Here is a 26591-nt window from a genome sequence, read left to right as displayed (position 1 = left end):
TATATTTACATTTATTTTCTGTCTTATTCACAGTACATGAGCAAATACTTGGAAGGATAAGTTTGCTATATGTGAGTTTTATTCCCATTATTGTCGGTAGCATTCTCATTTATTTTAAGCTTTAAAAATAATGATGGCAATAAAAACAATATGATACTAGAAAATACTTCCAACTTAATTTAATTTAAAAAATAAATCTTTAAATATATATTTTACTTTACATAACAATAATAACACACATATATCTGATGCCTACAAGTAAAACATTGGAATAGTTATAGTTATTTTTGAGGGGCGCGGTGATCAGATGATGTATAAGAGCAGCATTGTTAACTGTAACACACAAAGTTGACATACAGAGTTGAGAACAGGTTTCCTTAATCATGTCTAGCTGTATGTAACTGTGTTTGTATGTAAATTCAGTATTATTTTACCTGAGCAAAAACTGATGTGTGTGCGTCTGCATGTATTGAGGACACTTTGTTAACAGTTCAATTAATGGCTAGAATTCAAATATTATTTTTGTGCTTTTCTTTATTGCACCTCTGGCATCATGCCCATTGGGTGAAAGTGATCTGAGTTAAGAATCAGGGTTCCGATCCAGTGTAGAGCCCATGAATACCAGTGCAGGCCACTGCTGCAGCACTGGGGCACTCCAGTCCAATGGTACAGTAGCCTTAGAGGGCCAAACGCCCAGTGAGCCAGCTGCTGTTTGTCCACCACTGCATAACATGAGGCTAGCACGCCATTAACCACAATGGTCCCATGGGCGGTGAGCGGCGCAAACACACCCTTGTCCTCCCAAAAGCTCACCCGAGAAATACGGGTCAGATGCTGCTTGCTCCCCTGCCCCTGTGCAGCCAAGACGCACTGTCCTGGCTGAGCATCGCTGGCAAATATTGTCCGGAGTTTGCCGGCTGATCCGCTGCAGTTTCCTTCTGAGACGAACAGTAAGTGGGCCGCAGTAAGAGACAGCTAGCTTCTTCCTCTGTGCTGATGATGTAAAAGTGCTTGCGGGTGGTGGGGTTGTAGTCCAAGAAAGCGAGGACCTCGCTGTAAAGGAGGCCTCCACTGCCGTCACTCTCGGAGGAGGCGAGGACACGGTCACCTGGATGGAGGTCGCGCATCAAGCGCTGCTTCCCATCCTCCATGGTCACCCAAGCACTTCCTGGAAAACAGCCACCTGTTTCGGCTGAGCGTTCTGTGATACACACACACACACACACACATAAAGAGCATCAGTGACTCCACTGATGAATCCACCATAATCTGACATTTCATTAAGTTGTGACACTCTACCTAGGCTGTGTGCTTTTGACCTCCAGCTCTTCTTTCATTGAATAGGTCAGAAGAAGCGGTATGTTTGGGGCATAAATGTATTGGACTGACGCTTAAGTGAGAGGGCTTAGTTTAATTCTTCAATCTAATGCAAAAGAACTCCTCATATAAGCATTTGGAAAAATACGAGCCCCTCTGAACTGTCAGAATGCACTACAGTATGTCTGAAAAATTTCAGGTGGGTATAAATAAAAGTTTAAAACAATGGAAAGAAGAACAAAAAAAGTACGGTGTGAATTCTGGTCCAATCAACTCAGGTACAGGGATCTTGCATATCGATCTGGGCACAAAGGATAGAGAGAGAAGAGAACGAGTGAAAAAAATTAGGGATGGGCAGGAGAGAAAAAGAAAACAGTATAAGGTTTGTTTGATGTACTCTATGTGGATGCTATGACAAATGCACACAGATGCTGGTTGCTCCAGGTATACAACATTGGTTTAAACATCAATATGAAGTGTGGTTGGGGAGCCCATGGAACAGAGTGCATCCCCATTATCAAATGATGCTGCCATTATGAAAGTAATTAGCCTTTTTATGACCCTAGAGGTCATTCAAGAAACCCCAGCTACCGAGATAATTTTGTAAGTGCAAAACTCACTGTAGAAGACTAATGGTGATCACTTCTAAAGATCTGCTGAGTGTTAGTCAGCCTCCAGCCTGCAGAGGGCGACAGGATCTGCTCAGGTAGCAGTGTCCAGGGTGTAAAGTGCTGAGTAGAAAGATGTAGTTAAAGAGAGGGAGTTAAATTCAGAAGAGAAACTTGTTATGATTAGGAGAAAGTTATGATTAGAGGAGAGGGGCAGTGTGGAGAGAAGCTGCAAGTTGCCCTTTCTTCGTGCTGGAGTGTGAAAGGAAGAAAGCCCAGTTTATTTTCAGCTTAGAACCAGATTTCGGCAGATTCTGTATCTGTGTTGTCCACTAAAAAACAAGCACACTCTGATTATGGGGAGTAGGTGGTGAGGCCTTATTCGTTAGTTCGTTAAGGTGGAGATTTAATGTTGCAAGGCCCAAGCAGCCTGTTCTCCTGCTTAAATTCATCTCTGCTCTCTCAGGCTCTTCCATTAACTCTTACCTTCTGTCGTCCTTTAGTGGTGCTTTAATCCTTCTGACCCACTCGTTTCTGGCTCACCTGATTTAACACTGCAGTGGATGTGGGCCTTGGACTCGTAGTAGACCCAGTCAAAGCCGGCTTCCACCGCCAGGCGGGCCAGCAAGGCGTATTTGTTGCGGTCGCGGTCTGATGTGGTGATGTCCACGGCTCGACCTTCGTAGTGAAGCGACTCCTCCGAGTGATGACCATCTTCGTCCCAGCCCTCTGTCACACGCAGTCGAAGCCCCGGCCACACATTCCTCACTGCGATGGCCAGATTGTTCAGCTTATCTTTACATCGCTTGGGGGTGAAGAACCAACAATCACACATTCATGGGGAAAGAAAAAGGCCAAAAAGTAAAATAAATCATATAAGAGATCTCATGATGATGACAATAGTGAACAAAGCAGCCATGAATGTAAAAAGAGGCAACTCTGAAAAAAGATATTCACTAAATATACTTCACACTTTCTACAATCTCCTTCTACAAAAAACATTAAATATGTTTCTTGCATTGGAAAATGTCCTCCATCTTAATTTCCATTTCTGCAAGAGTAGGTGTGTTCAAACTTCTCACTGGTAGTGTACCTATGGTATATTACATGAGAAATTACCATAATAAATTAAACAAAAATGTTTATGACTCTTCATGGAACTAAAGATTAATAAACCATTATCCAATATGATTTTCATATTTACAAACTATGAATGTTTATTACATTACAGTACAATATATTATTAAACTATGAATGTTATTTATCATATGTGGCCTGTTCTCTGTACAGCATTATCATAACGTAGATTTAATAAAAATGAACAGCTGAGAAATATGAGACAAATTTGTGTATATAAACACATATATAGTCAATAAGTAAATTTGATCACGTAAACAAGTATAAGGAACACATAGTAATAATAATATCCCCTCATGGGAAAACTTGTGATGTTTAGTTTAAACCCAGCTTAATTTTTGATTTGATAGAGATATCAGAACCCTCAACAGTAACTCTGAAACTGTTCAGAAAGAGGGAACCTAAAAGCTTAAAAAACACAAATAATAATCAAATAGTGAAAATATAAAATGGTTTTATACCTGTATAATGAATGCTTTGCTGATGGATGAAATCTATAGTGAATGAATGATTTTTCCACATTAATTAAGTAAAGCCTTGACAATTATTTAAATAAAACAGGCACCCTTCAGAGTTTTAGGCCTGGCTATGTATGTGACAGGATTTGTAAAAATAAAACATGTATACATTCGGAAACGATGTAAGGGACAAGACTGCCTTGTTTTACTGGGCTTTTAAGGTGACTGGGCCATGGGAGGCTTGAGTGGAAAATAAATCAAGCGAAGACATAAAGCACATTCTATATTTAGCGGTTTCATGTATTGGTGCTCTGTGGCCTGTTTACGTACACCTAGATTTAACACCTTCACCTGAGCTCCAGAGTTCAGTGCATCACTGATAAAGCACGAAAATAAATGAAACCAAATAGGAAAATAGGTTCAGTACCCTTTTTTTTTTTACAGAGGGGTCATAGGTCACCAGGAAATCTTTGTGCCTTTCAATTAACGTGTTTTCACTGGTTTGTTCTCATTAGAAGTCGCTTCCTTCGCTTCTCCTACAGTTCACCCACATTAACTTGAAAGGGTTTGGAGGAGCGTTTCCATCTACCGGCCGAACACAGGATCCTTTCAGTGCTGAAATAGGCTGCAGGACCCGATGCAGCTCAGGGTTCCCCCGACATGGATTTTGTGGTCTTCCAACATTTTGAGCTTTTTACTTGCGAGCGCTCCTGCGGGGCAATAGACGCCCCCATTCACGGTCCCCTGTTTTCTCTCTGCGGTCGCCAGGGCGCACGGGGCTCTCCATAAATCAGACGGCGCTCTCCGTTGTACTTTTTTTTTTTTGCAGGGGACTTCGCGCCAACTTCGAACCCGCGGCTGCGAGCGCCTGAATGGCCGCGTCTGTACATCGACGGACCGGCCGCGGCGACGCGCGCCTCCGAGGCCGCGTTTTGAAGGGTGGAAATATGCGCGTAATCGGTCCTCCGGCTCCGGTTCTATAAAGGGCGTAAAACCAGGTGGCGGTGACAGGCGGGACGCGTAAAACGACGTCCGTCGTGCTGCCTCTTTAGTGAGCTGTAAACGGCACCGTCGTTCCTGTTGAGTTTTTCGGAAGATGCTGATCGTAGATACTCGGAGGGTCCGACTGTGTTTTTTCTGGTCTTTTTCCTTCGGTGCGTGTTTTATGCATGATCTATTTTTAAAACTACAATAAAGACCAACGAAAACGAATGTTTTGGAAGCCCTTACACACATTCCATCTAACTTTTATTCCTTTTATTTGACTGATTTTAAACTATTTATAAAACATTCTAAACAATAATATATTTAAATGAGCTGCTTCGTAATAGTATTTGCCCATTTCAGACCAACGTGTTATCGCCAGTAGGATTTCATCATTCTGCTCCTTCAAGGCCTCGTACCCAGGACGATTTCCCGGGAGAATCTGGTCCGTGTCGGAGTCCGCGGATTAAACTCCACCCGTCGGGTCACGTCTAAGGCGCAGAGATCCTTTCTGGGCAGCAGAAGTGAACAGCCGAAGAATCGATCGCGCAGGGTCGCGGACCGCCGGCCAAAGTGCACCTCATGCAGCTCGGCTTCTCTAAAAACCGGCGTCGGTGTCGCCGACTTACCTGCGTCATCATGCGGTCCGCTCCGGTGTTCTCCTCGTCCTTGAAGATGATGTCGGGGTTGTAGTTGGGCGTGAGCTCCTTGAAGCGCTCCGAGCTCCGGGTTATTTTCCCCTCGTACCTTCCGCTCGCCCCCAACGTCTTCTCGGCGACGCCTGGGCTGAACTGTTTGTAGGCGAGCGGGGTCAGCTTCCTCGTCGACCGCCTCTTGCCGTGTCCTCTGCCCGGGCCGCAGCCCCCACAGCCGGGTGAAAGAAGCAAGGCGCAGCCGACCAGAAGCGTCACCGTCGCGGCGAGTCTCATGCCACCTCCGCCACCGGGCACTCCGCTCCGGAGTGTGGGACACAGGTAAAGGTGTATTTCAGGAAGCCCCCCTCCCCCTGGTCGCGGTTTTGTTGGAGGGGGAGGAGGACGCACAGTTTAACAGCGTATTAACGACTCCGCGCTCTTGGGCATCTCTGACGCGCAAAGGCGCATCCTTCTCTCTGATGCTTGGTTGGGTGTCAGGTCGCCCCCCTTGTCCCACGTCGCCAAGATCCGAGTACAGACTGAGTCCGCTGTGGAGACAGGGACATAAATAGGGCAGGGCCGTTTGTCTTGGCAGGCGGGTTCCGCCGCGCGTCGCGCCTGCAGGCGGGTGCTGGTTGCGCGGCGCGCTGCCTCCGGGTCGCGGTCCCCGCAGCGGTCAGGCTTCTGGCTCCCGATGAATCGTGCGGCTGAGATGGAAATGGAAGAGATCCGGGACATCAGAACTCCGTCCCGGGCTCCCTGCGGTCCTCGCCGAGGGGGTCTAATGGAGCCGCGGAGGCGCGCAGCCGAGTGGACTCCCGGCCCCTGAAGCGAAGAGTCCTTTGGACCAGAGCGGTTATCATTTACTGCTGCGGGGTAAAGAAAAGTTTACAAGGCCTGCGTATCTGTCTTCACACACACACACACACACACACACACAGGACTTCTGGTCGATGAGCGGCGCAGTCCGGGACGCGCAGCGGCCCCTCTCACTCACACGATTATTAAGCGGCTTCCACCAAGAGAAGAGGAACGAAAGGTTTACTTTAATAATATTTTTATGAACCAAGTTTCAAATTGGAAGAGCACATGGCGACCACGACCGACAGCTTTCATCTGGAAAGTATTTCTAGACGCACGATTTTTTTTTTCCGGCCACGACTGTCCAAAGTACTCACAAAACTATCAAAACAATCTGATAAGAGTTTAACTGGTGCAGCTACTTAAATATATAACTTTTATTTGTAAACACACACAGAGCTTATGGTCCTACATTTCAGACAGACAGCATGTTTGCAATAAAGATTTATTATCAGATTTCATTTCACTGATGACTTATAAAGCCATAAAACATATTTATATAAAAAAAAAAAGTGTCAATTTGTTGTCCAGACTTCTAACAGAAGTGTGATAGCAACAGACTGGGCTGGAACACACTGGATGTAAAAGGCCGCTTTTCACCGGAAGAGACCCACAGCTTTCTTCTTCTTGGGTTGCGTGGTGGATGGTCGTTGGGTAGCGGGGGGTATGACGGTCTGAAAAAGTGGCACATGGTGTTGGATTACAAACGTTTACATTTTTACATTTACATTTACAGCATTTATCAGACGCCCTTATCCAGAGCGACTTACAATCAGTAAGTACAGGGACAGTCTCCCCGGAGCAACTTAGGGTTAAGTGTCTTGCTCAGGGACACAATGGTAGTAAGTGGGATTCGAACCCGGGTCTTCTGGTTCATAGGTGAGTATATTACCCACTAGGCTACTACCACCCATACGTGCCTTATATCGGCATCTTAAACCTTTTAGAGACCTTTCCCCTCAAAACTATATATACTGATACACCACACTGAGTGTAAATATTAAACGGGGCAGAGTGTCCAAAACGAGCAGCGTAACTGAAAGGCTCACAAGCGAAAATGAAAAAGTGAGACGTAAGCAAAAACGTATGTTGTGAATATTCCAGCCTCTTATTTTACATTTCAACATTGTATTTTTGTTTGATGTTAGGAAAGTTTTGTTTCAAAATTTTGGCACAAATCTGATTCTATACCGATCCGGACAGACTGAGGTCTCCCAGTCAGGACGTCCAAGATCCAGAGTTCAGGCCCAGCAGGCTCAGCTTCTAGACCAGGTGCTAAGGAATGATGTGTTGAATGCTGAACTGAAGTCTATGAACAGCATTCGTGCGTATGTGTCCTTATAGTCCAGGTGGGTGAGGGTCAGATGCAGGGTGGTGGCGATGGCATCGTCCGTGGAGCGGTTCGGATGATAGGCAAATTGCAGTGGGTCCAGGGTGGAGGGCAGCAGGGTCTTCATATGTTTCATATGGTTCACTGTTTTTTCATCCTTGGACCATGTTTGGCAGTTCCTGACAACTGCAGACCGTGAACATTCCACAATAGGGGCAGTGGTGGCCTAGCGGTTAAGGAAGCGGTGCAGTAATCAGAAGGTTGCCGGTTCGAATCCCAAGCGGCAAGGTGCCACTGAGCAAAGCACCGTCCCCACACACTGCTCCCCGGGCGCCTGTCATGGCTGCACACTGCACAGCAAGGGTGATGGTTAAAGCAGAGGACACATTTTGTTGTGTCACCGTGTGCTGTGCTGCAGTCTTTCACAATGCCAATCACTTCACTTTCACATTCAATAGCTGCAGTTTTGGAGGTGCTATGACCCAGCGGTCTAGCCACCACAATGTCTTTTGTCACTCAAATTCGTAAACTTGCCCATTTTTTGCTTTCAACAACTTAAAGACAAAATGTTCACTTGTTGCCTTATATATCCCACCCACTGCCAAGTGCCAGGGCAACAAAGTCAAGGTTGACCATACGTCACAATGATGTGGATTATCAGGTTCTGACCTGTTCACTTGCAGCTTCCTGGGATCCACCAGTAGCACCTCCACCATCTGATTCACCGGAGCTCTTCTCTCTCCGACATGATGTGGCATTCTGACCAAAACCTATGGAATTTAACCACAGGGTGAGACATTTGCACTCATGTGCCTACCACATGGGAGACTGGTGACCGCTACGGGGACTTCAAACTCCAGGAAGTAATTAACTAAATAGGTGTATAAAACTATACGAGATGATCAGAGCTGGTAATCTCTATTACTGGTCAATACTACTTCCGTGGTTACATGGAAAGACGTCCGGTTTAATTTAATTAGTGCAGTTTCTCAACTCCTACTGCATCCTGACAAAAACCCTATCATCAGGGTGTATCGCCACGTTGTTGTTGGACACTGATATTCCACTATACAGTTCATCCGGAATTTTGTTATGTTATAGCCTTATTCCAAAATGCTTTAAATTCATTTTTTTCCCCCACAGAATTCTACACTCGACATAATGTACATAATGACCCCAACATGAAAAAAAGTTTGTGGTTTTCGCAACTTTAAAACTGGTAGAGGTGTAAAAGTGGAAATGGAAAGTGTGTTAACCTGAGATGGTTGTACTGGATTGTTTGGGAACGGTCAGTGCGGCTGCGTGGTCTCTGTCTTGCTCGTCGGTGCCATCGGCCGTGCCGGTGTCGCCGCTGGAGCGCCTGCGTTTGAATGCGTCTCTTTGACTCACTGCCACATAAAGTTCCTGCAGCTCAGAGCTGAACCCCAAACGGTCTCGCAACAGACCCATCTGTGGAAGAGTCTACGGAGCGAGAGAGAGAGAGAGAGAGAGAAAGAGAGAGAGAGACATTTGTAAAAGAGGGGACGCATTCACAAGCGAGCATGTACTTTGATGTAGGCTGTGTGCACCCACTGCAAATACAGATGAACATTTATTTTAAAACAGACCCACCCAGCAGCAACATGACCTGCCGATAAATGTGCGAACATGTACACTGAAACACACACTACTGCACAACAGGCACATAGTACATACACACACACAGAGTGAGAAACACTTTTTTTTTTTTTTTATAGAAAAAAGGGACAAACTCTCAAAATTAGCTGTACAAATATTGACCAGGAGAAACTGGTGGTCTACTGTCAGAGAGAGAGGGGCTTCTAAATATCCTGCTCAGGTTTCCACGTTTACATTGATTTATTTTTATTATTTGTTTGTTCAGAATCCATAAAAATAAATGTAAGGTCTGGTCAGCTCCCCTTTGGGCACAGTGAGACCAATGTGAGTGGGGGGAGTTATCATCAACGGTCCGCCAGTCTTCAAAAATCTTTTTTTGCACTCTTTTTATCCCTCCAAACACTCTTAATTTTCATTTTTCACTTATTATGTGACCACGTAATTGCTGATATACACAAATATGCTGTATTTATCATTACTGAATTCTTAAGCTTTAAATCAGCAGAAAGAAAAAATACGGCCAAGTTCATATACTGTTTACTCTCCTGGAAAATTCCTCTTCCATATTTACATGCATAAGGGACACACACGCGTGCACACACTCGCGCACCATGACCTGTGTATCACCTACCTGATACATTTCACCTGTGAACCACACCCAGTCAATGATTCACCCCAAACTCAGGCCAAGCGCCTCATCTAAACCGAGCCCCTCCCCCCGAATGAATAAACCAGTGGCAGTGAGGATGGGGCTGGGAAGCCCAAACAGCCCAATGAAAGGAGAATCTGTGGAGAATCAGCGGAACAGAAGAACGTTTGCTGCTGATCTGCTATTATTAGCGGGTAAACAGCTACGCATTAGAGCAGTTTGTTGTCATAATTTCGCTGTCAGCCTCAGCTTCCTGCCAAATCCAAATACTGGCATTTCCAAATCAGCTGTAGACCACAGAGCGCGGCTGATGCAGGAACAGGCCTCTCCTCATTAAACACGAAGCGCAAACAGGTAGACTGACCTGAGGCCAGTACCTTTTCCTGCTACACTTCTCCTTAATCTGTGGCACCGACTTCAGATTTCAGGCCTCTCTCTCTCTCTCTCACACACACACACACACACACACACACACACACACACAGGGAACGGGTAGGAAAAACAAACAGAGGCAGGTGAAGTATTAATCGGCCGTCTCCAGATAAACCTTGGGAAGAGTCTCGGTTTACATTGCTTCATAAATCTGTCTGCAGTGCCCCAAAAGAACTGTCTTCTATTTCCATGTTCTTCCTACACCTCTCTCTTTTTCTCTGTTCATGAAGTCTCTTCCTCATGGTCCTGCCTGTTTGGGGGCAGAGATGTGAGATTTCAGCCTTGTTGGGTTCAATGAAACCACACACACACACACACACACACACAGTAAAGCCACAGCATAAGGTAATTACAGAGAAAAGACTCAGCACACAAGTGCTTTATGGCAATCAGTTCAGGCTGATTACTGAACGTTATGACTTGGTCCCGGTTACAGAGAGCTGCCAACCAAACCCAAATTTCAAAGATAGACAGTATTCTTAATATCATCTGAATTGGAGGAGCAGGAAAAAAATAAAGAGCAACAATAGCAACACAAACAGCACAAAACTACAAACCACAATAAATATTTTAGTTCAGTCAAAAGAATTACACGCATCAATCAGACGTGCGTCACAGCTCCTGGACCACAGCAGGCGCACAGCAGTCTCCTCGCTGAGGTCAGGGAGGGGTCCTGTCCAAATAAGGACAGGACAGGAAATGGGCTAAAGAGCGCAGGGACAGAGGGTGGGTCGTGAACCCCAAAACCGCAGTCAGTATGGCTGAACAGCATTGCGTGTGAGGGAGGGGGCACAAGTTATAATTACTCACTGGTCAATATTGACTGGTGGCGATGGGTTTTTGTTGTTCTTGGTCTTGACTGAAAGAACAGTAAATAAAAGTGGGTCATACATCTCTCCATTTTTCATCTCGTCATCCTCTTTGGCTCCAGAAGGACAAAGTCCAAGGAGGAGAGATAGACTGGGATGAAAGCTTGAGTGGAAAGTCCATTTTGAGCACTAACCTTGTCTTAAAATACTTACAGAGCTTTGCTGGGTGTGGCACATTTTAAATCCTTCACCCAGATAAAGACATCTTTCAACAGAGACGCCGACAAACATGGCAAATGACTGAGACGTGCTCACATTCACACAGAGCTGCTATCTTACAGGATTCCAAGTAATGCCAGGTCTGTTTTTCAGGGTCCTGCAATGTTTGTTTGTCACTTCCATATGGAATTTGTGGAAGTTTTTTTTTTCCAACACTGCTACATTTCACAGTGATCTGAGAAATGGGCTCATAACCAAAAAGATTCCATGTTGCTTCAAATCCTGGCATAGTACAATAAAACAAACTTCTCTGACACTTTTTTTTTTTTTTAAATCATTTTTGATCTGAAATGCTGAGTCTTTGGTCTTCAACTGGTCAGTGTTGAGCCAGCGCAAAAACTGGGAATTGTACTACAGTAACCGTAGCCTACGCACCATGTCTTGTTGAAGCCCACAAGCCACAGGCACACTGCTCAGTCCAGGAGATGAAGCACTGCTTGGACCATGAGTGTGAGATGAAAAGTCACAGTCTCTCACACACCCCCGCATGTGTGTGATGCTGAGGCCCCTGGCTCGGGGACAGTCACCCATCCACTTTTAGACCAGCCTCTACATTCCCCACTGTCTAGAAAGGCCCGAGACAACGTCAGTATCACTCACCTCTCTCACTCGCTTTACTTGTCGATGTTAGAAATCTAAACATGTAGTTTAAGGATTTCAGTATACTTTGATGTCTTTTGAGGTCTGACTGGGTCTTGGCTATTAATCAGATCTCATGTAATCTTAACGCTACTATGTTCAGGGTACTTGGGTCATTCATTCACTCATTCATTAAACTATTGAAATTCATGTTTTATTGTTATTAGCAACCCTCTTCAATGGGTCCAGATCACATTTTTACATGTGCCAATGCCTAAATGAAGAGAATCAACATTTCAAAGTCTTATAAAATATTATACAATATTCACCAACATGCCACTCATTCCTCTCACTGTCTCTAGACAATGTCATTCAGAGAAGTGAACTTTATAAATAAATAAATACTTTCTGGCTTACAACTAAATTCCCAATCCAACTATAGTCACAGATGTTACCTGAATGCAATCATGCATTTATTTACTGTGCATCTAATCATAATTAGCACATATATATTATGTATTTGTCTGGGGGAAATATTCAATGAATTTGGATTATATGGTTGTCCAGTAATAGGTCTGAGATGGCCTTTACACTTTGAAAACGAGAAAGCCTTAAATGCTCAAGGTAAAAATAAAAAGTTAACTACAGTTACGAAAACAAGAACAAAAGGCATCCAGTCGCACACACGACTTAAAAAGACACAGTCATTCCTGCTCCTTCTGTCATCTTTCTTAACCCGTCTTAATTGGGGTGCTGGTTTGGCTCCACCTTCCCTGACCATATTCATTCCTGTGGTCAGGAGAACTGACAGACTGGTGAGAGTTTACACTCCAAAAACAGGACACACACACACACACACACAGACCAAACCACATTCTAATTATACACTGGTTTCATATGTGCAGTGTGTGTGTTCAACAGTCTACCTCAACTTAGATTCAAATAAAGATATCCAGTCTTAAAACTGTCTGGCTTTGTGCTACACACTCCTTTCTTTTTTCCTTCCCTCTGTGGTGTTTATACATGGAGGTTTATGTAGAACTGTGGATGCAAATTCTGCTTTTCTTTCGGTGTATGTTGGTGTTCGCGCATAAATCTCACCTGAGTCATGAAGTTCTCTCTGTAACTCTGTTCCTCAAACACGTCTGTCTGCAGTCTCTCTACATGAACACACAGGCGACATGAAGAGTGAGAGTTTGTTGAGCTGGGTTCCCAGTCCTGTAGCCTGTGTATCCATGGGGGTAAGTTTTCATCAATAATTGTGTGTGTGTGTGTGTGTGTGTGTGTGTGTGTTTTAAGAACCTCGGCTGAGTACGGCTCCGTTCTCCTTATAATCCTGTATTTCTGCATCCTTCCGCACCAGCATGGCCCCCAGTTCCTCCACCTGTCTTTGCAGTGCCCTGCTCATGACCACAAGAGGGCACACCAACTCCCTACAAACCTGAGAACAGGAGTAATCCTGTATTGTATCATTAGCATTCAACTAAGAGCAAAAAAGCATAAAGTTCATCAGAAAACAGTAAATAAAGACTCTGTTCTCTTGGGAAACAGAGAAACCAAAGACAACATCGATGTGCTGTACCACTGAGAGAGAGGTGGGCCCACATCGGAACTCCCAGTAGAAGGGCACCCCGGCCAGCTCGCTCTTCAGTCGGACAGTCAGCTGGTTGTCACGGTGCTGCAGGGAGAAGTGTGCTGTGTCCTTGTTGTCAACGCTTGCCTGTCCGGAGAAGCATGGACCCGCAACTGAGCAGAGGTGAGAGAAGAAAGCCTGAGGCGGTGCTCGGAGGCGCTTGTTCAGCTCCTGAAAGGGAGACAAATTCATATGCGGAAACACATTTGAACATCTTTAAGGCATTTTCTAGTACGTACTCACAGACACATCGGCTGAACATGCCGTGTGCTGACTAATAACATTTAATATCCTCATTAATTACTGTGACTTATGGAGACGATGGTCATTGCTTTGGTTACCAGATACCAAAGTGATTGTCATTGTGATACACTGCAGGACATGGTCACGTAAAACCGTAACAGTACAGAACAAGTTGTAACTTTGCTTGTGAAAGTGAAGTGATTGTCATTGTGAAACACTGCAGCGCAGCACACGGTGCGCACCACGAAATGCATTTAAAACCGTCGCGTAGTGAGCAGTGTTTTCTCAGGGGAACCACAATGGAACCTTGGCGTTCCTGGATTTGAACCGCTTTCCCCACCACGGCCCCTCAGTGAAGCTGCTGAATAAGGGACTGTATACTACTGCATGCCATGCGAAACTCATCACCCGAATTAGTGGCGTCGCAGGACACCAGGAATGAACCACAAACGTCCCACTTTAATATCGCGAAGATTCCACAAGGTCTGTTTTAACGCACAACTTACTCCCTAAAAGTCGAATAAACCAGGTAATAAATGTAAGCACGTGGTCAGGCAGTGTATAATATGTAACAGTGTTGCGTGACTCTCACCTGAGACCGACTCTGAATAGAAGACGCGTCCATCGTTTCCTCCCAAACGCAGTCCAGGTCGCTCAGGAGGACGCGGTACTGCGTGTCGCCGAACCAAGCTTTAGCCAGTAGCCGAGAGTCGTCTATCCAGACGGGCACCCAGGGTTTAGTGACGCCGGCGGCATCCATGGCTTTGGGCTGAACGTAGTCCCCGGAGCCCCGCAGGTCCGGGAGCTTAACGAAACCGACTACCGAGCATTCATTTAGAGCTCATTCGATCAATCAGTGACGGTGGACATAAGTGAAATGGTACCTAAATAAATGTCAGCGCGTATAAATAATTAAAACGATTAATGTATGGTTATATCACATTCGGATCTCGTCCAAACGGGGAATCGTCCGACCGTCACACGTTCCGTCGGGAAAACAAGTACCGAATAAATAGTTCCGCCGCATTACAGCAGGCACAGCAGTCAACAGCCGAAGGCTCGTTTAACTGCGTGGCAGTAAGGACAGTCGGCTCCAATTCTCTCTCGGACAAATCATTTACCTGGCTGGTCAGAGACTTTATCATTTCTTGCTTACCGTCCCAACCGATCCACAGACGACGGCATCTCATATCTCCTCCATACAGCACTCACCCACCTGGACACTCAGAAGGGAAATTTTGTTAAAATGCTTTTCATTGACTACAGTTCAGCATTTAACACAATAATCCCTTCCACACTCACCATCAAGCTGGAGCACCTGGGACTCAGCTCATCTCTCTGTCAGTGGATCTCCAACTTCCTAGCTGGGAGACCACAGGCAGTAAGGATGGGCGGACATGTCTCAGCCTCCATCACTCTCAGCACTGGAGCCCCCCAGGGCTGTGTTTTGAGCCCCCTGCTGTACTCCCTGTATACATACGACTGTGCAGCCACTACTAACTCCACCAGCATCATCAAGTTTGCTGACGACACCGTCGTGGTGGGCCTGATCTCTGACAACGACGAGACTTCCAACCTCCTCCAGGTAGGCAATCTGGTGAACTGGTGCCAGAGGAACAATTTCCACCTGAACGTCAGCAAGACAAAAGAGTTAATAGTAGACTTCAGTACAAAGCAGGAGAGGACCTACCAGACCCCTGTCATCAACAGGAGCCCAGTGGAGAGAGTGGTCCGCTTCCGTTACCTTGGTGTCTACATCACGCAGTACCTGTCATGGTCCTTTCACATCAACACTGTAATGAAAAAAGACCCGTCAGCGTCTCTACCACCTCAGACGCCTGAGAGACTTCAGACTGCCCTCCAAGGAACTTCTACTCCTGCACCATAGAGAGCATCCTGACGGGAAATATCTCAACCTGGTTCAGGAACAGCACCATGCAGGACAGTCGAGCCCTACAGAAAGCGGTGCTGGACCAGGGCCAGGAAGATAGTGAAGGACCTCAGCCACCCCAACAATGGACTCTTCTCTCTGCAGCGATCAGGGAAGCGCTTTCGCTCCCTGAAGTCCAACACAGAGAGAATGAGGAGGAGCTTCTTCCCAAGCCCTTAACAACAACAGCACGTAGAACTTCAATACACTCCAGCACTTTCACTTTCAATCACTCTGGACTCCTTGCACAAATTTTTTTAGATCATACAAGCTGTAGGTGCACGATGGATTAAAAAAATGACTGAAATTAATGATTTTCAACAGGGATTTATTCTCATTTTTAATTTGTGTATACAAAGCAGTTTCTCTGTACAGAGGACGTTTAAAACTATTTTACAATCAATAGTACCTTCGAAGTTGAAACAAACAAATCAAAAATACACAGAAATCAAGATCATGCTGTACATTTTACATACTGTATTTATAAATAAAGCACAAATTTACACACAGTATCAGTGAGCGGTTGACTCTAAAGCAGCTAGGTTACATAAGTCACATCAATTCTAATTCAGACTTTCAACGATTCTTGGTTCTCCCAAAAACAACTGCATTTGTAGAATGTGAAGATCATGTCAGTTTTGCATTGTTGAAAGGTAATGCATTGTGGGAAAGGCACTCTGTTTCAGTGGTGGAATAGTTTCCCTCCAATAGTTCTGAAAGTGGTCACAAAATAAGAAACTAACTAACTAAAAAAAAAAAAAAAGTTTCAGTCACTCCCAGTCAACCGAGCAATAGTCCTGCTTACCCTTCAGTTTGAAGTAGGAACATGTATTGTATAGTTATAGCTCTCACAAGGTCAAAATTAAGGCAACTAACCAAAACAGAAACAATTTCCCAGCTCAGACCTACGAACTTGCAAAGTGCAAGAAGCTGCATAGAGCAAAGATCAAAACAATCAAAACTCTTCAGACTGCAATTAAAAAAAACTAAAGAAAACACCAATGTCATTGAGGATATTCAGAATTTGGCATTAAAAATATTTTATTATATTCTCTTACTATGGACATTGATGAAAAATACATAATTTCTTTAATAAAATTATAATTGAAATCTGTGTTGCACCAAACATAACATGTAAAATTACAGTACAGACAGTCATACACACACTCATACACACAGTGAAAGTGGAAGAACAGAGGATAGAAATGCCCCTCAGTTACAGAACTCTGGAAGGAAGGGGCCAAACATGGCCTCACAACCAGGTGCTCTTTGCTCAGCATGGCTTTAAAAAGAGTTTACAATGCAGATAGCAGAAATACAGGTTTGAAGAGGAAAACGCAACTTCTGAAGTACATTGCAGCATACAAGAGTAGTGCCTGATTACTCAGACCGGTTTAACATCGCAGTTATAAGGAAGACAATGCAGTTACAAGGAAATTCTGAATTGGTCAGCCTCTGAAATAAGAGGCTGGAATGTTCAGTCACTAAAAGGGGGCGTGAGCGATATTGCTTGCAGTTTTGTTTCTGAAGCCCTTAGAACACCCCCCAGGGTGGGTCCACTTTGACAAAGTTTGTGTGATAAGTATTCCCCTGTTCCTGTTATCATATTTGTTGGAAATGACTAAAATTTTCTAAAAAATGGATTCAAGTAATGAACAAAAAAACATTCTATGTTAAGTACTACACAGCAGCACATCATATTATCAGACGAGTGTGTGTGTGTACATATGGATATTATGTAGTGTTCACTGCATTAACTAATATTACTTTAAAACTGATGTGTAAAAATTGCATACATGTGGTTTACTTCAAAAAACCTTTAGACAAAATACACCATATATCATATTATGCTATGCAAACGCTTTAGAAATGAATGTGAATGTACTTATGTTCATGGAAAACTGTTAAAACAAACGCAGCACATGTGGCAGCCCTGTGGCCTTTACACAGCTCAAGATACAAAACAAAATTTAAAATGACAAGGCCACCTTCAGAAAGAAAGATAATCCACACATGAACTGTGAGCAGTGACAACTCACACATACAGACTGATGTATATATGTGGAGGTGATGAGAATGATGGCAGGAGGGATGTTGAAACCGAAGAGGAAAAAGGGATAGAGGGAACATTCATATGGTGTGTAAAAACACAAAGAGCAAAGAATGGTTGCACACAGCGCCTGCACTTGCTCAACCATCTGACACACACCCACACACACACACACACACACACACACACACAAACACACACAAATCTGGGTCTTCACACTACAGGAGGCAGAAGGGGGTCAAACACACTCAGCCCCAGTCATCCTCCAGTCACACAAGGTCCAATCTGATAAGGTGATTGTCATGATTGAGAAGGCAGTGGATCAATCAGGCAGTGGGGAGAGGAGTGGTGGGAAGGGGCGGGTTCAGTGGTACTCCGTCTCTCCCGAAGAGATCTGTGTCAGACGCTTATTGGAACCCCACAGCTTCCGAGTGATCTGGCCAGAGCGCATCTGAGAGGAACGGAGGACAGGAGAAGGAGGAATGGTGAAGAGAGGAGAGCAATGTAGTCAGGAGGACAGGCCAAGGGAAAAAATTAAGTAAAAAGAAGGAAAGAAAAAAAGGGAGAAAAATGATGGATGAGGGATTGTTAGTCCATTCAGGTTTCTGATTCAATTTGAGATTAGGCATTCAGATGAAAAGAAAACAAAAGAATAAAAATCTTGAGTGATTTGAGTGAACCAAATTAACCAACACAAATGGAAGTGAGGATCACAGAAGAATCAAACTGTTGAAATGTCAGTCAAAAATAGCCCAAACCTGAAACCCGGGTAATTTTTCTAATTCAAATTCCTACTCACAATACTAGTCCTAAATTTGTTTCTTTTTCTAATGTCAATACTTGGTTTTCTACTACTGGTTTTCGATTAAAAAGGTGGTGACGTTGACAGCATCCAGGAATGACAGCTAATATATATATATATCTAATTATATATTAATAATTATTAATGATATAATCGTTATAATTATTATGTATAAATTTACTTCACAGTAAAATTGAAGTTAAGCATTGGACGACAATTATGTAAACAACATGTGACCACCCAAACAAATAACAAAAGGCAACTTCGAAACAAATTCACAGTCCTTGGCATCGCATGTGTAAATCGCACAGTACAGTATGAGACACTCTGGTCCCAGTTCAGAAGTGTATTTGATATGTAACCGAGTGGTATATGTCACTTTGTATTTACGTTTAGTAGATGGATGCATAGTGAGGGTGTGTAACTGGACAGGGTGAGCTGTCCAGTTTAATGTTGGTGAGTTCTACCTGCCAGTAGCCATGTTAGGAGTCAGAGGGTCAACTGTTAAATATGTCCTCCTCAGCAGTGATAGGGTATGTGTTTATGCTTAGACAAGGATGTTATTTAGTGTCTGAACGTGTTAGTCCTATTACCTGGTAAGTGGCAATTGACTATGTAGTCAGAGTATGGCTGAATGTTTACAAGTGTGTGTGTCTGTGTGTAGCTTCAGTTATATTGTGTTGTATGCGCTGTCGGGACTGAAGGTATTCTGGTCTCGGAGGTGGAGGAGGCGGGCAGGTGAGCGCACTCTGAGCGTGCTCATTAGGGGTGACCCCTCCATCCTCTGGGTGATGTAGTTCCTGAGGGAGCTCTTTACCTCCGCTGGCTTCCCCACCCCCACGATAATCAGCTTCCCATCCTCCAGTCCCACCAGCACGTGGCTCTGCTCTTTTGTCACTGACACACAGCGGATGGGCACACGCATCGCCATGGGAGACGCACACAGCGCCAGGCTAAATGGAGAACAGATGCAAACACAGAGTTTATGATTTTCAAGAAAGATAAAACAACGTTTCCACTGTGACGTGTGTATAGATAGTGACTACTGCATATTAAATTTTTTTTTTTTTTTTTAACAAGAATAGAAAATGACAAAGGAGATGCAATGGATTCAACTGGGATCAGATCATATTCACTGCACATAATGAATCATATTAGACAGGGGTTAAGCATTTACCTGTACAGGTCTCTGAATGACAGGTAGCCCTGTTCACTGCCCATCACAATGTACTCGCCAGACACACAAAGGTCAGTCACCTGCTCCTTTAGAGCCTCTGTGCCCAGGTGCTTTCCATTCACAGAGTACAAGTGCAGGGCATTTTTATCCTAAAAACACAAAGTAGCAGCGCATTACATTTTTAGCGATGTTAGCTTGCATGCACTGTACAGTTCTGCATGTGAAATATGTTACTGTTTGTGTGTTTGCATGTATTGATATTTCTACACATTGTGTGCTGAACATTGAAAATAAACAAAGATCCTTCAAAGACACAAACATTCACCTTCATCATAATTATATACAACCCTACCCCTTTCATAAAATATATATACCTTCAGTGTGGCTTTGCCCTCCACACAGGTGTGAACCACCAAGTGTCCCTCCCAAGACACAGCCAGGTGCATGATAGACATGGGAAGTGAGCTATCGCAGGGGGGACGCAGAGAACGCATGTACTGACCCCTCCGGACTGTGTGTATTATCACTGTACCATCCTGAAACACACATACACAGTATCACTTTGTCTCTGCAATTTCAAATATATTTCATAGACAATGGTGGGGTTTATAACAATGTCATTATTGCTTGTGTTATGCATGCTTGTGTCTTACCCGTGCACCAGACACAGCCATGTCTAGTTCTGTGCTGATACAGACACTAACCACCTCATCAGTGTGTCCATACAGCACCTGCACTGGCTTCGGACTCAGACCTACCGGAGTGCCGCCCTGTAAAATTAAATCACACTCACTTTTACAAAACCACTCACTGTAAAATTTCCACCATTAAATGACATGTGGACAGATGGGAAGGGGAAAGTCAAGAAAAAAAAAATCTCACCTGTTGTAGAACCTGCCACACCATGCATGTAGAGTCCCTGGAGCCTGAGATAAGGTGGATCCCACAGTGGTCTGTGCCAATGCAGGTCACTATGTCTGTTCACACACACACACACACACACACACACACACACACACACACACACACACACACACACACACACACACAGAGAGACACATATAAATCTTTCGGAGCATTAATCCGGGAATTACACATGCAGAGTCCCGTCATAGTCTGGCCATTATTAAAAAGACCAGGCCGCTGCCTTAGTTCATTGGTCCAGTAATGACAGGATCTACATGCCCACTGCAGGCTCTTTTGGTACTAGAAATGGGTGCTTGAAGTGGGCATATCAGCACTTCATTGTAATTAACAGCAGTTGCAAAGAATTGGTAAGCAGGTTTATTTGTCTGCATCTTTTTCTGTATATGTACCCATGTGGCGGATGTGCTGGCTCACGGTTTTGCCCTTCACCAGAGAAGTAACTCTCAGGCTGTTGTCCCAGTGTCCACCACTAAATAGCAATTTCCCATCATGTGACACCACAAACAGCCCTGCTGTCACCTCCACATCAGGTGATAAGGGACTAGTCAGGAACCGCTGAGTCCTGTGGCCAGCAAGACAAACAAAGATGATTAAACCAGTTTTAATGAGCAGAGGGCTTCTCATTATTCCTGATGTATAATAACGCACTTTGGGTTTGACACAGTGGGGTCTTTGATGAAGGTGAAATAGTTGGAGATGTTTTTGTCATAGGGCAGCCAACCATGAGTCCCCATCAAGTAGTTTTGGCTGAGGGTTACCTGGGTAACAACAAATGTACTAAATTACAGTCCTGTTATTTCTGTCATGGAATCATGTGTGGAATTATACAAGCATCAAAGTACAGGCACTCACAAGAGTGTCAGGACTGCCCTGAGAAATAAAGGAATGTGACTGGTTTTTGGGGACAACAGCCTTCACCAGTGGAATGTTGTCACTGATCCCCTGTAAAAAGAACATTTAACAGAACATTTAAACTGATTCTTCAATTCGATCACCAGAAATAAAATGCATGAGCAACACGAGCAACTTAAAATGATCAAAAGGTTTTTAATTAATAGAGATGTAGGGGGAAAAAAAAACCCTAAAATATTATCAACATTATAGGTTCAGCTTGGGTGAAACCCAAGTGTACTCACTTCTACAAAAAATGATTTCAGTTCAGTAATGTGCTCGAAGATGCTGAGGGGGCAGGCATCAAGACGGGCCTTCCTCTTCTCCAATTCCTCAAGAGACAGACGGACTGGGTGAGGCTCCTGAACCCACCCCCCCAAAAAATACACATTAACAAGATTTCACAATAAATCCTGAAATTCTGCATTGCATCTGTGTCAGTTATTAAAATATATATTTCTCTTAATTTCATGAGAACCAAATAAATTAATTTGCGAATAGTAGTCATTTCAATACTGCACTTAAGAGAAAAGCCAAAGCTAGCTGTGATGCTGTACTGATGTTCCAACATGTTGTACTATGTTAATGGTAATTCAATTTCATCTTACAGCAAAAGTTGTTCAACCACAGCTCCATTCATTGGATTACCTTCAGCAGCTGGCAGGGAGTCTGTCCAAAATTACTGATCATGCCCTCCAGAGCTTTCCTTTCCTTCTCGTCAGTAATAGCATCCAGGTCCACCGCTCCTACAAAAGCATGACCATGAGCCAGTGAACAACATAGTGATCACAGTGTCTATCCACATCATTGTAAATAATCACAGTCCAATGAAAATGTAGTGCTGGTTAGTGTACAACAAAACTAATACAGGAATAAAGCATTAGCTTTGTACCTTCATAAGTACAGTAATAAAAGACATTGAGAGCTTCCACAGCTGCAGGGCCTCTCTGCTTGTAACCAAAGATCAGATCAATCCACTCATGCAAATGGGCAGACACATACTCAGACTCCTGTGATAGAAAAAAAATAAATAAATTATAGCTACTCTGAAATGTTTTGTCTTAACCCAGAACATTCCTCACTGACGCTTCAATTAGTTACTTTAAGTCAGATGTGGTAATGTGACAAGGCAAATGCAGCATCTGGGTATACAATTTTATACAAGTTGCAGTTTACTTAGCAGCAAGGCCGCAGGGTTCTGAGGGCTGTAATGATATCAGTGAGTGTATTACCAGGGCCTTCCTGTGCTTGTATATGAAGTCCTCTGGAGACTTGGCCCATTTTGGCAGAATGACATCATTTACCCTCTCCTTAGAGATCTGCAGACGACCCAGGTCAAACGCTGCAGAAAGAGACAGATATAACATTCACTACATGTGCTGTAATATAACTGCTATCGCTGTTATGTAATAATTCATCTCACCATTCTGATTCTCAAGGAATTCCGGGAAGTAGAAAAATTCAGGTATTAGCTCCTTGACATCATTGGGATTGTCCATGAGGGTTTGCCACGTAGCAGGGATAGAGTGGAACTGACGATCGGCACAGTCAAACCTGTAACGCAAACATGCACACATAGACACAGTCCAGACAGCGCAATACAAACGCGGTGTGTGGTTAAAAATAAATGTGTTTGAAAGTGTCAGAGAGCTACACACCGGCCGCTCTGCAGTTGAATGTGCAGTGAGGTGAACGGTTCAACCCGTATGAGGTAGTGCATCACTCCTGCTGCATTTGAGTAGTGTGTGCCGTAATGGAAGCGATCGATTGTGCCTGTCGGGTCTTCAAAACTCTCATACCTGAAGACAATAAAAGAAACTGAATGAGTCATTCTGTAGCACAACATTATTAGCAGGATTTATAAGAGTTGCCTTCACACTTGGATCATCGGTCATCTTATAGTCTTTAATAAATTTAAGTCTGTTATAATGCATTTTGTTTTACTGTAGTTCAAAATGTAAAAATGATCACAAGTTGTCACATGTGACACACCACAGCACAACACCCAGTGCACATGTAGTCTCTACTTTAAACCAATCCCTTGAGAGATCCCCTTCTCGCCTGGGGAGAAGTGTGTGGAGACGGCACTTTGCTCAGTAGCACCTCAGTCGTAGCTCCCGATGCTTTCTCACTAGTGGAAACCGCGTCCAAATGACTCTTTGAGCTTTAAAGGTTGCCGACCCCTGGTCTAAATGAATTTTATATGAAGCTTGTTTAGCACCAAATTACCATAAATATTATCCTAATTAGTTGAACAATCAGCTGAAAAAAAAATAAAGTGTTGTCTTTCACAATCTGCAAGAGCATTATATTCTCCACTGGGGGGCAGGGTTTGCTTTTGGTCTATGGGATGAAGTGTAAGAGATATGATCAGTATGTGCTAAGGTGTCAGATTTTGTTAATTTTTGTTTTCTAAAGTGATGTTTTTTCTTCTGTGTGGTTTGAAGTCAGCTGAGGTCAGAACTCACTTCTCTCTGACTGCTTTTGCATTCCTCTCGTTTAAGACGGCCACAGGTTTGGAGAGGTCTCGGAATACCCGAGGGTCACTGAGGTCAAGCTCTTCTGATGTGTAGTCAGCCAAGATCCAGGGGAACTGGACAAAACACAAACTATGAAAGTTATGACACCATTGGAATTAACCACATTTTGAATGTAACAGAGGTTTACTACATATGGCACATACCACCGGATACTGGGCCAGGTTGTTGTATGTACGACCTGCAATGGTGTTTAGCTGAATAAGGTAGTCAAAATTGGACATTTCCCGGTTCACCCATTTCTGAAGGCAGGATCATAAGGGATAGACAGTATGAATGAATAACAGTGAATTGATTTAATATGGCACATTATGAAAAAAGTTTACAAAATGTCCATTCTGCGATCTTGCAACTTTTGACCTGACCTGTGTGAGTCCGGAGGCCTTGAGCAACTCCTGTGGTGAACGTGTCCCATGCAGTGTGAGTGACCGAAGCAGCAGCAACCGACTGTACACTTTATTCCGTGCCTATTGGGCGCATGCATGCACACACAGAATTAGCTAAATAAATAAAATACATCATGTGTATTTAGAACAGAAGCTATGTACAGAAAGTGAGTCTCTCGGTTTAATTTGTACAGATCTCAGTTCCTCACCTCCTTAGTGAAATTGAGGAAGTAGTTGGTCTGGTCGATAAGGAAGATCTCAAGAGCAGAACGTCGCAAGTTGTAGCGACGCAGGTGGACCTCTCTGATCTGGGACAGCGGCCACTTGAAGTCCTGACCCACACCTTCCAACAAATACCATATGACAGGAAAGTGTGTATGTGTCCAGTAAAGATGAAGTTGTACTGCTATTTAGGAACTATGGCTTTAAGTGAAAGGACAGGCCATCCTCAACCTAACAAAAAGCTCAGTAGTTTTGGTGCAAAAGCAAGAATATTGAAAAGGTTTTTATTTTGAAAAATAGATGTAGAATCTATTTATCAAAATCAAGTCATAAAAATTTCTTTACCAAGTCAAATTGTTTTCTGAATTTCCTCCACTCACCTTCCTCTTTTTCAGTGCTGTTGTCATAAAAGTAGATGTGCTGGGTTGTGAGCTCTAGTCGTCCGGGGTAAACAGCTACCACAGTGACTAGCTCACAGTCCTCCAACAGAACCATCTTCTCCTTTTGTCCTGCATCCTCTGGGTCAGCCCTGAGCAAGGATTACCAGTCATGAACTTCAATTGACTTCAAAACTTCTTAGACACACTGCTACCTGGGCACGAGACACTTTCACTTATGCCCACAAATAATCCCAACAAAGCATAAAGAGGGAAACGAGAACGGGTGGACTTAGAAGATTGCAAATCAACTCAGTTCCAGTTCAACTTAAGAAAAATGTTAAATCGAATCAAATCAACTTAAAACTGTTCCCACTGCATGCAGAGCCAGTGACTGATCTCTTGTTGTAATTTAGACTCACTGATTGGTTCCAGCAGGATCTTCCTCAGGCAACTCGAGGATGTCATCCTCCAGGTCACTGACTTTAACCTGCTTTACAGCCTCCAGCAATAACGACTCCGTATTAATCCGCTGCTGATGCACACCTGGTAGTGGTCAGATGTCACAGGTCAAGGCCAGGCAGTACAGAGTTTGGGTGATCACATTGGTGACAAATGTGAGCAGATATCAGAAAAGTGGTAATAAAAGACACGGCTCTTGTAAACACTGGTTGCAGAGTTGCTATGGTTACGTGGGGCATCTTACCAAAGTTGTCCCTCAGAGCACTGGCCTCGCAGTGCAGGTCAAAGTTGTAGTTTCGCACCAGTTTGAGCCGCATACGAGAGTAGTTCTCAGCACTGGAGAGACGCCAGTGAAGTTCAGTGTGGTGGCTGAATGACAAACACACAAAACCGCACATACTACATACTTAATCTTAATTTAAACACCCAAATTAGTTACATTTCCATATATTTAACTAAACTCTAAAGTGGTTCAGATTAATGGTCAAACACTAAATTAGTAATTTGCCTTTTGCCTGCTCCACAAGTCAACTGTATGAATGTTTCATACCAGTCAGCCCAGGGCCCGATCTCAGACACCAGGCCCCTGCGTACCACCTTCCATTGCCTGAGGGTGCCGCTGTTCTGCATGTGCAGCTGCTTCAGCATGCTGTTGTAGCGCAGGTTCTCTTGTCGCCCCCGGCGACTGAACGGCTCCACAAAGTTCTCCTGAACCGGGTGGGGACCATATGATAACTGAGTGTCACAGTGCCAAGTGTGCTTTGATGCTGACATCCAATCAATTGCGTGTGTGTGCATACCTGAAAGCGGATCTTGCTCTCGCCTCGCTCTCTTTCTCTGCGATGCAGGTTGACCATGAATGCTTCATAGCAGTCCTTCCAATACAGAGCCATGTTCTCATGACCCTGACTAAATGTCTCAATCTCATACTGCTTCATATAAGGGATAATCTGAGTGAGAGAAAGAAATTGTATGGATATAAATGTTTTTGCATCTGAACCATTAAAAATACCCATCTAATATGGTGTCTGTCTCTCTTGTGGCCTGTGGATCTGATTTTGATGGTCAATCAGATTAAGATCTAAATTGTAACTTTTTTGTTAGGCATCTTTCTACCAAAAAGTTCTTTAAGAAAAGACCACACAGGCTAACCTTCACTTTCTATGCAGAGCAGTGAGCCTTCAACACCCCCCAAAAAATCTAAGTAATGCCATTGTGTATTGGAGAAATGACTATGACTCATTTTAAATCAGTTTTAC

General features: G+C 43.9%; 2 protein-coding genes and 1 pseudogene across 9 annotated transcripts in view; all 3 read right to left on the bottom strand.

The window, feature by feature from the left end:
• On the bottom strand, nucleotides 1-5899 carry LOC114790126 (indian hedgehog B protein-like; annotated as a pseudogene).
• A 532-nt stretch (nucleotides 5900-6431) lies between these two features.
• nhej1 (nonhomologous end-joining factor 1) lies at nucleotides 6432-14894 on the bottom strand. Its single transcript, XM_028980715.1, has 8 exons — nucleotides 14874-14894; nucleotides 14164-14787; nucleotides 13278-13499; nucleotides 12998-13136; nucleotides 12797-12855; nucleotides 8587-8791; nucleotides 8000-8100; nucleotides 6432-6674 (listed from the first exon to the last, which is right to left on the bottom strand). The coding sequence occupies exons 2-8, from the start codon at nucleotides 14329-14331 to the stop codon at nucleotides 6597-6599; spliced, it is 972 nt and encodes a 323-aa protein (XP_028836548.1). The 5' UTR covers nucleotides 14332-14787; nucleotides 14874-14894; the 3' UTR covers nucleotides 6432-6596.
• Nucleotides 14895-15808: 914 nt separating this feature from the next.
• nbeal1 (neurobeachin-like 1) overlaps nucleotides 15809-26591 on the bottom strand; it is a 34459-nt gene continuing 23676 nt past the window's right edge. For 6 of the 8 annotated variants that reach the window (XM_028979669.1, XM_028979673.1, XM_028979675.1 and 3 more), the window contains 23 exons: nucleotides 26133-26282; nucleotides 25883-26040; nucleotides 25577-25701; nucleotides 25293-25416; nucleotides 24874-25022; nucleotides 24481-24614; nucleotides 24251-24352; nucleotides 24032-24127; nucleotides 23817-23941; nucleotides 23007-23147; nucleotides 22772-22902; nucleotides 22581-22690; nucleotides 22241-22358; nucleotides 21997-22094; nucleotides 21594-21710; nucleotides 21310-21399; nucleotides 21106-21215; nucleotides 20847-21019; nucleotides 20413-20507; nucleotides 20184-20300; nucleotides 19905-20066; nucleotides 19531-19679; nucleotides 15809-19306 (listed from right to left, as the gene is read on the bottom strand). In XM_028979669.1, the coding sequence (XP_028835502.1) occupies nucleotides 19024-19306; nucleotides 19531-19679; nucleotides 19905-20066; nucleotides 20184-20300; nucleotides 20413-20507; nucleotides 20847-21019; nucleotides 21106-21215; nucleotides 21310-21399; nucleotides 21594-21710; nucleotides 21997-22094; nucleotides 22241-22358; nucleotides 22581-22690; nucleotides 22772-22902; nucleotides 23007-23147; nucleotides 23817-23941; nucleotides 24032-24127; nucleotides 24251-24352; nucleotides 24481-24614; nucleotides 24874-25022; nucleotides 25293-25416; nucleotides 25577-25701; nucleotides 25883-26040; nucleotides 26133-26282 (3057 nt within the window). In that variant the 3' untranslated portion in view covers nucleotides 15809-19023. The remainder of the gene's footprint in view (nucleotides 19307-19530; nucleotides 19680-19904; nucleotides 20067-20183; nucleotides 20301-20412; nucleotides 20508-20846; nucleotides 21020-21105; nucleotides 21216-21309; nucleotides 21400-21593; nucleotides 21711-21996; nucleotides 22095-22240; nucleotides 22359-22580; nucleotides 22691-22771; nucleotides 22903-23006; nucleotides 23148-23816; nucleotides 23942-24031; nucleotides 24128-24250; nucleotides 24353-24480; nucleotides 24615-24873; nucleotides 25023-25292; nucleotides 25417-25576; nucleotides 25702-25882; nucleotides 26041-26132; nucleotides 26283-26591) is intronic. The other 2 variants (XM_028979674.1, XM_028979676.1) reach the window with 1 other exon arrangement.

Source organism: Denticeps clupeoides, chromosome 5 (assembly GCF_900700375.1).
Source record: "Denticeps clupeoides chromosome 5, fDenClu1.1, whole genome shotgun sequence".
Taxonomy (NCBI): Eukaryota; Metazoa; Chordata; class Actinopteri; order Clupeiformes; family Denticipitidae; genus Denticeps; species Denticeps clupeoides.
The sequence above is the reverse complement of the archived record's forward strand: the minus strand, read 5'-3'. Positions and strand labels throughout refer to the sequence as shown.